The 12,134-nt window shown below is 39.2% G+C and overlaps 1 protein-coding gene across 1 annotated transcript in view; it reads left to right on the top strand.

The window, feature by feature from the left end:
* The first annotated feature begins 454 nt into the window (after positions 1-454).
* LOC127220283 (disintegrin and metalloproteinase domain-containing protein 5) overlaps positions 455-12,134 on the top strand; it is a 61,258-nt gene continuing 49,578 nt past the window's right edge. Inside the window, exons 1-11 of the mRNA XM_051182044.1 lie at positions 455-582; positions 1,487-1,566; positions 2,058-2,113; positions 3,829-3,907; positions 4,201-4,277; positions 5,815-5,992; positions 6,812-6,877; positions 8,016-8,087; positions 8,280-8,437; positions 9,250-9,331; positions 9,999-10,135. Of these exons, the coding sequence (XP_051038001.1) occupies positions 528-582; positions 1,487-1,566; positions 2,058-2,113; positions 3,829-3,907; positions 4,201-4,277; positions 5,815-5,992; positions 6,812-6,877; positions 8,016-8,087; positions 8,280-8,437; positions 9,250-9,331; positions 9,999-10,135 (1,040 nt within the window). The 5' untranslated portion in view covers positions 455-527. The remainder of the gene's footprint in view (positions 583-1,486; positions 1,567-2,057; positions 2,114-3,828; positions 3,908-4,200; positions 4,278-5,814; positions 5,993-6,811; positions 6,878-8,015; positions 8,088-8,279; positions 8,438-9,249; positions 9,332-9,998; positions 10,136-12,134) is intronic.

Raw genomic sequence — 12,134 nt, 5'->3', positions numbered from 1 at the left:
AAAGCATCCGTGTCCCACCACGCCCCTCTCTAGGGCTCCTCCCACAGTTGCATTCTATTTTCCTTGTTTTTGTAGTTACTTCAGCTTATATACCCAACCCTTTAAAAGACTAATTAAGGGACAAACCCAGGAGTGTGACAATAGTGTGCAGAGAATGTTTTAAAAGGATTTTCTTAGGGAGTGTTGTGCATGCAGCTGCAAAAATGTAAAACCATGTTTGCAGCATTTTATTGTACTCAGTTGGAGGATGCGTGGCTGCCATCAGTAATCTTCCTCTGTTAAGTGGGAATTGAAGAGAATGATAAACAATACAAAGAAAACCAGCTTTCCCTAGTTTGAAGAGTAAAATGCAGGCAGGAGCAGCCTACTTGGAAGAGTACATCTCATTCTCCTGCTCTTTCCTCCCTGGTTACCTTGGAGACAGCCCTGAGGGTTCAGGTGCGCGAGCTGCCATTACTGGCCACAACGCCCTCCTCCGGCCAGGGCCTGATGCTCCTCACCTTGGCTCCAGGACCACCGAGGGAGCCATGTTCCTCCTCCTCGTGCTGTTTACGGGTCTTAGTGGGCTGCAAGCCGACCAGAGTGAGTCTAGAGATCCAAGAGTCTTGGCTTCTGAGGGGCCAGGGTGATCAAGGGGCAGCGTGAACTTCACCTAGCCCCAGGCTCACATACCGCAAAGCATTCCCTGGCCTGGATCGGGTTTTCTTAATTGTAATGTAGATGACAATGAATTGTATTCCTTCTCCGAGTTCTGTTACTATATAAGATTATATAAGTAGTAGTCAAGAGTCAACTAATTAATGTTAAAAACAAAACAAAACAAAACCAAACAAACTATCAAAAAATTTTTTGGCGACTGTTACCAACCTTGAATAATTTCTTTTTAAAAATTTAATATTTTTCATACAACATATTTTGATGATATTCTTTCCCCTCCCCAAGATCTACTCTATTTTCCTACCTTCCCAACTTCATATTCTTTCTGTCTCAACCGCCCCCCCCAACAACAACAACAACAAAAAGCCCAATAAGATAAAAATGAAAACAAAACACACACGGTGTCCGTTTGGTGCTGGCCAACTACTCCTAGGCACGTGGGCTGCCCTAGAGTGATGTTCATAGACGCAATGCCATTCCGTTAGAGAAAACTGATTTTCGCTTTCTTAATAAGTTTCTTTATTTAAGATGGTACTCTCTTAGTGAGTCTGTTTCTAAGCTTTTCACATCACTGTAGTTCAGGTTTTAGGTAGTTTAGCTGTGAATCGAGAGGAGGGAGGACCCTAGGAAGTGAGAAAGAGGGAAGGAGGTGGGAAGGAGGGGGAAGGTAGGGGAGCAGGGAGGACGGATTAGCAACATTTTAATAGAGAGTGGAAAATGGAAAGGAAAAAGATGTGTAAATCACCTAAAGCAAATACCAATGAAGAGAGACACACAAGCAGTCTTTAAAAATGGATCTCAAAATGGTATCGCTTATTTTTCTCTTTAGAACCTCATGAAACCATCCTTCAGACAACAGTTCCCGAAAAGATTTCATCACCAGATGTGGAAAAAGACCCTGAAAATCATGTAATAGCAACAGCATCTTTATATGTTGCTCTTGTGATGTTTAGCACATCGTGACTGAAACTGCTTAGAGGTGGAGAAGTAGAGCCCAGAAAAGCTCAACCGCGCAGAGCATTGTAGGAATAGGAACTTCTGGGGCGGGGCCCCACAGGTGCCAAAAAGGTGGCAAACAACTAGAGTGGAGACCCAGAATGGAATTAGGGTGAGGCTGCGATACGGAGGGTAAGGAGAAGTATGCTGTCTTAGGAGACTGGAGATACCAGTTAACACTAGGCAAGCTTCTGCCATGGAAATGTTAGAAAGGACCATCACGGGTGCTAAACTGCACCACCATCTTCTCAGTTCAGCATCTTAAAGACTCAAAAATCCACATGGGAAGGGAAGCCAAAGACCCTTGCATATTTTTATTAGTTAGCTAGTCCTTTAAAGCATAAGGTGTAGTGAACATGCAAGTTAGCATGTGACTGACATTTTAAAAACTATTCTTGTTGCAGGTTGCGTATCTTATTACAATAGCCGAAAAACCGTATTTTGTCCATCTTAAAAAACAGTGAGTAATTACTGTTATTCCAAATTTCTTTTTTTTAACTTCTATAAAAGTAACAGTTATAATCATTACAGTTCAAATGTATTAATGTCTATTGCATGTTGGCCATTAGACAAGGTCCTAGACATAAAAAAGGAAAATAAAGCAAGATACACAGGGCATTTATAACACAGGAAGATATATTATGAGGCACTAATGCTAAGAAATAGAATTTTATTAAAATATGGTGATGAATGCATAAGTTATGCTCTTAGCAACTTAGTGAAGGCTTTTTGGGATAGAGATGAAAGATGTGTAAGGACAATGTATACGGACACGGTGCATCGACTGTGCTCACATGGATCAGGTGATCCGCGTGAGCATTGATGAGGATGGACCAACAGTTACAGCAAGAGGAAGACAGATTCCATAAATCTCAAGACACAATCGGTAGATCAATCAAGAGACAGGGAGGGACCTCAGATAATTTAACTGTTGCTCAAGAAAATGGGTAGGTTATTGTGTATTTAAGTGATTATAAACCAGGGAGGTACTCATAGGAAGACTGAGTACTTATGTCCAAGTCGGTATTTTCCGCTGGAGAGTTGTATATAAGACTGAATCTCTGAGGATGGTCAGCAGGTATATAGACTTAATTGTAAACACTAACGTGTTATTGATTATTATTAATGAATACATATGCAAAAAACGTTTATAAACCTTGGGAAAGACCAATCGTTTGGGGCTAGGTGGGAAAGTGTGTAGCCTACATGGAAGAAGCTGAAGGATCATGGAGGGGAGGACAAGAGGAAGAAGAGGAAGTGTGATAAATACACTTGTTGGAAGGAGGGGTCACTGTTTCAGACAGCATCTGGGTAATCAGTACAGTTATGATCTGTAATGTGCCTTTTGGATTTGAAAAACTGATGGCTTAGACATTTCCCACAGAAACTTAAGGGTGGTTAAGAACCAAGAAAGCAAAAGATGGGTGTATAGACCACACTTCCAATTAAAAAAAGAACAAAAGAAAAATCTGTTGACAGTTAAAAGAGGACAGAGCAGCATTCATTGGCGCATGACAAGTGTGAATCCATTAGCCTGGTGGTCACTGGTAGGGACCATGGTAGAGAAATCACAGGAGAGGAGAGGTTCATGGTCCAGGACATGCACAAGATGGAATCTGTGGTGTGGGTAAAAGGGCTCTGTTTGAAATGAAAAAGTGACCTGAATTAAAGGAGTGAGGCAGGTTCAGAGGGTGTAAGAGTGGGCGGCACAGAGGATATGTGTCATGGTAGGGATGGTGTCAAGTTCTTTAATATTTAGTGGGGTGGAAGATTATGGAAGAGGGGGAGAGTGAGGGTGTGGGGAGGAGAGGGCAGGAAGGAGGAGGAAGTCAGTAGCAACAAGGACTTGAATTTACTAAGCTGAGTGAGGCCAAGAGAATCATTTAAAATTGGTGTTAAGCTCACAGTCTAATTTAGAGATTCAAATATAAAATCTGATGTCAATGAATGACAGAGATTAGAAAGGCCGTGGACGTCAGAGTCCATATTATTTCTCTTTTGAGTGGCCCATTAACCTGCATGTTAGTGTTCTCTCTATTCAAAAGGCTAATATCAGTGACAGGAAAATAGTTAGACAACAGGGTACACTAAGCCAACAGGTATTCAGTCACTTTGCTTTTAAAGACTGCTGTTTAAGAAGTCTGAAAGAAAGATGTTTTTGGGATTTTTGCATAGATCACTTATAGCTCCAGCTGCAGTGGTTTACACGTACGACAAACACGGTGTCCGAAGTTATCAATCTTTGTCTTCTCTGGTAAGCCTTAAGGTTTCTTCCATATCAGTTTGTTATTTGGGTTCGTTTGTTTTTTTTTTTCCCACGTGAATGGTCTCTAACTACTTTGGTATTATTTTGTATATTCATTGGAATTGTATAACATACTCAGATGTCATTTTCTGCTTGATGCCAATTTATTGGGTCATTGGCTATCATACCAAAGTAGTGAGACAGGTGATAATAAAGGTGAATGACATGTCTTGGGTATGTATTGAAGAATGACTTAGTCACCTGCTTTCCTTTGTACATGTTTTTTTTTTTTTTTTTTCCAGGAAAGTTGCACTTACAGTGGCTATGTTGCAGGTTTTCCAAACTCTCTCGCGACACTCAGCATTTGCTCAGGACTCAGGTTGTATATTATTTAAAGATACTGTGGTAGTTAGGTTTCTATTGCTGTGAGAAGGACCATGACAAAAAGCATCCTGGGAAGGGAAAGGGTATGTTTTGTCATATACTTCTAGGGAACAGTCCATCCCTAAAGAAAGTTGGGGCAGGCGCTTGGAGATAGGAACTGAAGCAGAGGCCATGGACCAACAGGACTGGTTTGCCATGACCTGATCAGTTTACTTAATTATGCAACTCAGGACCTGCTGCCCAGGGATAGCAGCATCCCCTGGAGCCTGGGCCCCTTCACGTCAACCATTAATCAAGAAAACGCCCCACAGACTTGCCCATAGGCACCCTGATGGAGGCATTTTCTCAACTAAAGTTTTTCTACCCAGGTAACTCCAGTTTGTGGCGAACTGATGAGGAAACAATTGGGGGCAGAGACTTAGTTTGGCAGCTTATATCTTGCTATCTTATGAATTAGTGTTCCATATTTCCCATTCTATATTCACTCTTATCTTTAAAGTCTCTGAGAAATGAACCCAAATTGCTGTGAGTCAGTTCCTGGGGAGGGGCTGTGTACGGATCTTCATGGGCCCTAGTGTTGAGGCTGTGGTCTGTTTTGAGTGTGGGGAGCACCAATCAATATTTCCACATTTCTCTAGTTCCCACCAATACTGTTTTTGATTTCCTGGGATAAATGAGAATGTTTGTGGATAATAGAGACTTTGGCTTATTGGCCATTTTTAGGCATGTATTTCCTTCAGTTCATCTCCATTAATAATTTGGGATCAAGGTATCTGAGGAAAGTGTCATAGATGAGGGAAGATGAGGGGCCTATCTTAGTGTGGGCTTCCATTGCCGTGATACAGCCCCGTGAGCAAAGTGACTTGGGTAGGAAATGATTTATTTCATTGTATAGGTTACAAGTCCATCATCCAGGGAAGTCAGGACAGGACTTTAGAGGCAGTAATTAATGCAGAGGCAATGTAGGAAGGTTGTTTCTCATGGCTTGCTCAGTTCAACATGCTGTCTTATATGATCCAGGACCATCTGCCCAGTGACAGCACCACTCACAGTGAATGGCCTGGACCCTCCCACATTAATCATGAATCAAAACAAAACAACACCCAATAGACATGTCAACAGGCCAATCTGATGCAGGCATTTTCTCAATTAAGATCCTCTTTTCAAAAAGATATATCTAAATTTGTGTCAAGTTAACAAAAATGACCAGCACAGAACCCAAGACTAAGGAAGAGCACCGACTAGTACAAAAAGCTGATACACAATACATCAGAGAGGAATACTGGCAGTTTCAGAGCACACGCCTGTACCTGATCTCTCACATATCTGTGATAGGCAGGCCCATGTATGCAGTAGCCTATTTCTGTATAATAATAGATCTATTTCTGGTATAACCTTGAAGAAAATACAGGCAAAGGAGACAGACAAAGATGCCTTTGGACTTAAGAAAATCCTAGTCAAACTTTGCCATTAGAATATTATAGATTTTGTTGATTCATTCCAGACTTTTTTCTGATTGTTCTAACATTCAGGGGGACAATACAATTCCAAAATGTCTCCTATGGAATTGAACCTGTGGACGCCATGTCAGGGTTTGTGCACGTGGTCTATGAAAGTACAAATGAGGTCTCTGAAATCCCCGTCTTAGATGACAATGAGAGTTACAACTGGTATAATGAGTCACAGTTAAAGTACAAAAGCAATGCAAAGGTAGGTGTTCACGCTTTCAACTCCTTTGGTATAATTTTATGAAGTAAAAATGTTTTTGGAGTACCCTTTACTGTGGTCTTATTTTTTAAATGGAAGGTTCCATGCCATCTTTTAATAGCTAGAGGAATAGTCCCAGTTGAAACTAGACACAAGTTCAGTAAAAAACTTAGGTGGTTAACTTCAGAAGCAAGGAGATTTGAACACAGAACTGAAGGTGGTTAGACAGTTTTAATGCCTGTGCTTCTAGATAATTAACACAGAATATTCTCCCAATTATTCCCGGTCATTTAGATGAAAGCATTAACTATTTTATGACAGTCCAAAACCAAGTAATTTTAATGGCTTACCTAAGGAATGACCTTTCCATTAGCAAGGACTCATGAACTGGCATGGTAACACACCTGGCTCTGGTGAATGCCAATGACTGCAAACTTTGGTGTTATTTTTCTGAAGTACATGGGTAGCTAAATCTTCCTCACACTCGTTAGCAAAAAAAATTGTCCTACATGGATAGTTTGAAGTTATCAGAAGGGTGAAAAAAACAAGGCCTTGGTTATAAATTTAGAATATTATTTCAAATATTACAAAATAAAAATTTCCTGAGTTCTCATCCAACTTGAGATGTCTAGCTGAAAGTTCTTGCTAACCACAGAACTTCTGGGCTGGGAGATCCCCTGAATGGCGGTGAAATTGTGTATTTGAAAACAGCCTTAATACATGGTTTGTAGCAGGTATCTTTCATCTTATTTAGAAATGATAATTTTAGTGGAAGATGACATTTAAAAACACTTCTCAGGACTCGTGTCGTATGTTTTCCAGAAAACTACATTTGTCAAGTTACCTCCACGATACATTGAGATGAACATTGTCGTGGATAAACAGCTGGTGCGTCCCATTCTTGTTATGTGTCAATTTGACAGCTCCTGGATGTATACAGTATGTTATGACATACATCTGTCTCCATCACCCTGTCTCATCATCCCTCCACTTCTGCTGATTCCCTGCTCCACCCCCTTCTTCATTGCACCAGTGGGCGTATCTTGCCTAACAGGTCCTTACTGTGGCACTCAGAGCCCACAGTTGGGTAAGACTGTTGAAGACTTCCCTCACGGGAGCCTACATAGCTCCTTTTGGCACTAGCAGGGGGGACTAGCTAGCAGACAGTGAGCTTCCCAGTTCAGTTCCAGCTTGATTTCTGTGTCCTGTATCTAAAGTATGTGGTCTTCTCAGCACAATCTTAGTACTTATTTCTGAGGGGCAACTAAGAAAAATGGCAATCGTTTGTTCTACTTTGGGAGCCCTTGGCATTAGAGGTATACAGCATTTGGCATTGGATTGTTTTGTTTCAAAACCTATTACTCCTGCACTAGCAGGTTACCTCTGTTCATGCTTTTCTGAAATTATAATGTTCAATTAGTTTATTAACTAGTAGCTTTCTGTATGCTCTTAAAAACACCCATAGTTTCAGTTGCCTCTCCCCGCCTCTCCTATCATTCCCCTACTCATTTAAATCTTTCTGTGCCTAGGATTCCTCCCTTGGGCTTTCGTATCACATGAGGTTTATATCTCCACCACCCTACCACCCCGCCAGGCCTCTTTTCTGGTTTCCTCATACATGGCTCCTTTCTTGTTCCCTGCCTTCTATAGACATGCATTCCAGCAACCTATGAGTATCTCTGCCACTTATGCTCTGCTGCTACCAGCCATTGTAGTGTTTTGCCTGACTTCCTCAGCCACTGTAAATGTGGACTGTTGTGTACAACTGTTGACACTGGTCCCTCTGTGGAGACAATATGGCTGGAGCCATCATGGCGCCATCTTGCTCCTGGTCTACAATGTATTAAGTGATGTTACAATTCATGTTACTGGATATTTTAAAGTAATTATTTACTTATCATTATTGAGTTTATGGATTTCAGTCAGAATGTATTCTTATTCAGAGTACAGCTTATTTGTATGTTTAAGAAGCATGTGCTTATTTATTTATACCCATTCATTTTAAAAATTGCTTTTTTTTTTCCAGTTTGATTACATGGGCTCTGACACTAAAATTATGATACAGAAAGTTATTCAGATCATCAGCCTTGTTAACACTGTGAGTTTTCAAAAGCAAGTTTGTTTACAGAATCTGTGAAAATGGAGGTATGAATCAATGCCTGTCATATTTTGCTGAGCTCTTGAAGATACTGTACAACCAAAAGTACCATGTTAAATATGTTTTTAAGTGTTTCAAGGGATGTTCAGATTCACATACAATTCCTTTATTGTTCTCTTTTTTTCATTTTAGATGTTCTCCAAGTTAAAACTGACTGTTATAATACATTCTATTGAAATCTGGTCAAAGGAAAACAGAATTTCTTTCTCAGAGGACCCTAAGAACTTACTGATTGCATTTTTAAATTGGAAACAAGATCAGAAATCACAACTTGTTTCATATTTATTGGCGTAAGCATATATTCTGTATCTAGTAATATTGAAGGAATAGCTCAGATGACATATCATGTATGAAAGATACACATTTGCTTTGCATGTATTGTTTTCTAATGCCATGGATGTCATGCATATAAAAAATGGAAGGCATGAAGTCTCCCTTAGGACTAACATGAGGCAAAATGTACCCAGATTTAGTGCCAAAGCTGTGATTTAGAGTAGAGTGCTGGTGGCTGCAGCTGCCGGTCTGGACACAACGGCTCCCTTGTCCTATCTTAACTAAACAAAATCCTCAATGATAATGGAAAATCAGAAGTGTATATAAATGAATCAAATAGTTTTGGCTTACAAATGTCTGTTACTTGCTATCAACTCGCTCTAGTCCTGTTTTTACTCAATTAATTAATCACCTAGTTAATTTTTTTTATTTTTAAATAAAGATCTAGTTACTGTTAATGATAAATGAATGATGAGGCTGCAAAATTGAGGTTTTAGGGATTTCTAGCTAAATAGATACTCAAAGTTTTATACACACACATACAGATCTTGTATATGGAATCAGACTGAAAACTATCATTAACTACTAACTGCAGAGGCATTTTCAATAGATGGTTGGCTCTTAGCCTTATTATATATTCCTAAATAGTTATGAAATTCACAGTTGATATATTGAAATATTCTTAATATTGAAGGTTTGGGGGGAATATTTAAATTGTGCAACCCTGAGTATCACAGAACTTAAAGTAAATGTTGGATAATCTTTGATCCTACGAAAATGGCTGACATTGCTAACACTGCTTTCTAATCTACTCATGTTCACTTGATAGCTTTGAGAAGTATCCTGCTTCCATTGGAGCTCTATACCCAGGGGAGTTGTGCAGAGCAGATTATGATGGTGCTGTTGCCCTGGTATGCAATTACTGCCCAATTTTCTCCCCCAACTCTTTTTTTTTCCATGTTTCAAAAATTCCTAAATATTTTACTGGAGGAGGAAATCTTTTGTTTGTTTATTCTTCTCTCATACAATACTACATCCTGACTGTAGCTTCCTTGATCCACTCCTACTATCCTGCAGCATCTTCCCCAGATCCACACCTGAACCTGCCCCCACAACCCATTTCCCCTATAAAAGAGCAGGCCTTCCTGGGACATTAGCCAAAAACATTATAGTAAATTAGAATAAGACTAGGCGCAAACCCTCTCATTAGAGCAAGGAGAGGGAAACTAGTAGGAGAAAAGGGCAGGCCTTTTATATAACTACTACAGCTGCATCCATGGAGGAATCTTAATGTGGTAATAAGCCAGTTTTCATCAAAACATTAATATAACTACTGTAGTTACATCCATGGAGGTGTCTCGAGTGTTAATAAATCAATTTTCATCAAAAAGTTTATATAATTACTACAGTTAAATCTATGGAGGTTTCTTGAATGTGTTAATAAGTCAATTTTCATAAAAAACACTTGTGTAACTGCTACAGTTGCATCCGTGGCGGTGTCTCAAATGTGTTAATAAGTCAGTTTTCATTGCAGCCAATGTTGATTTGCTAACTCCTTTCCCTTCTGTTCATGTTTAGTATCCAAAAGGTTTATCGTTGGAGTCATATAGTGTCATTGTCGCCCAGCTGCTGAGCATCAGTATGGGCTTAACTTATGACAACACTGACACCTGTCACTGCACAGGAGATGTTTGCCTAATGACGCCCAAAGCAATGTAAGACAACCTTCTTTATTGAACACACACATTTCCTCTCGCATTTGGCTGGCTTTCTATTTCTGTTAACTGAATTGAAGTATTGATCATATATATATATATATATATATATATTATGGTGTGTGTATATATATATGTATATATATATATACACACACATATATACATATTTTGATGAACTTTTATGCTGTTTTCCTTAGTGAACGTGTGGATTTTAAACCCCATTCATTGTGTGCATGCATCTTGATAGCCCCTACCTGAACTTATCTTTTGTCTTTTCTCTCAATATTTATTTTACTCTTTTTGGTATATAATGGTGGTATATCAGTTTGATATACATGTGAAATTTTGATTCATGAATATATTATACATTGATCAACTCTGAATAATGGGTATACCCATAAAATAACATTTGTTTCTTTACTGTGATGACATTAAAAGTGTCCTAATTGTTTTAAGATACATACTAACTCTAATCACCCTGTCGTACATGAAAGGCAGAACTTATTTCTTCCATCAAGGCTGATCTCCCTCTTTATTTTCTTCTCCTGGCTCTCCATGGCATCTGGCAGCCACTGTTGTCCCACTACCAACTTATATGGGCTCAATATTTTAAATCCTACTTTTGAGTGATGTGACATTTTTCTTCCTGTCTCTGAATTCTTTTACTTAATTGAATGTCCTCTAAGCTCACCCATGTTGTTGCAAATGAGGTTTTATACCTTTTATGGCTGAATAGTTGCATAAACACACATTTTCTTTATCTCCTCATTTTGTGATGATGATTTGGGTTGGCCCCATATCATGGTATTTGTGAAGAATGCTTCAGTAACCATGAGAATCCAGGTGTTCCTTTGATATCTGACCTATTTCCTTTGTTGATACTCACAGCAGGCCTTCTGGGTTTATCGGTGGATTTTCCCTACCTTTGAGACACTGTCACAAACTTATACACAATAACTATAATAACTTCTATTTCTGTCACAGTATGTAAGCAAGGTTTTAATTGCTTTCTCTGGCTGTCATGCCCACTTTCCTGTTTCCCATTTGATTCTGGGGAGGAGGGAGCCTATCTGAGGTATCTTTTCCTATCAAGTTCTGTAGTTCCAAGCTCATGGATCCCAATTCACTGATTTTGAGGGCGTGTAGATAGAAAATTCCCAGACCCACATGGTCCTTTAGGACCTGGGAATTGGTTTTTGTTAACTCATATATCAGCTTTGTAGACTTCTTCTCACGTTATTTTATGATTTTTAACTTATACTTAGTGAGGAGAAGCAGGGATAATAAATGTATGCCAGACAAGCTACATATAACTGCTTTCTATTTGAAAATGTTTAATTTTTCAAGTTAACATGTTTATTCTGATGTGTATAGAAAGAGTATAAGATAGAATTAAATATACTGAAGATCAAGACTAAAATTTTGAAGTTCAAATTATTTGACAATAGTAAGAGAATTAGAAATAGCAGTCCCTGTGCTTATAGACTCCAAACTCCTGTGCAAATGCACACAGTCTAACACACACACACATACACACACACACACACACATACACACACTACACATACATATAGACACACACGCACGCACATATACACTCTACACATACATATAGACACACACACAGACACACTCTACAGACACACAAACACACGACCTCCACACATGCAGACACAGACACAAATACTCTACACACACAAACACACAAAGACACACACATTCTACACATACACACAAGTGCACAGAGATAACAGACTTTAGCATCTATGACATTGCTATCTGGGTAGTGGAAGTTGGGAACCCCGGAGCAGTACCTTGCATGTACTGAGGGATCACCTGCACCAGGTTCTACATAAGCACAGTATGTGATAATTATATTTTCATTGTATCATGAGTTTTCACTTTTTTCTTGGTGGAAATAAAAAAGCCTTAGAAAACATTTTAGCAATCCAATCACTGTGTTTAAATGTGCTTAATGTGCCCCGTGAAGGACGGC

Source organism: Phodopus roborovskii, unplaced genomic scaffold, assembly GCF_943737965.1.
Source record: "Phodopus roborovskii unplaced genomic scaffold, PHOROB, whole genome shotgun sequence".
In the NCBI taxonomy this organism is placed as follows: Eukaryota; Metazoa; Chordata; class Mammalia; order Rodentia; family Cricetidae; genus Phodopus; species Phodopus roborovskii.
Note: the sequence above shows the minus strand (reverse complement) of the source record. Positions and strands in the feature narration are given on the sequence as shown.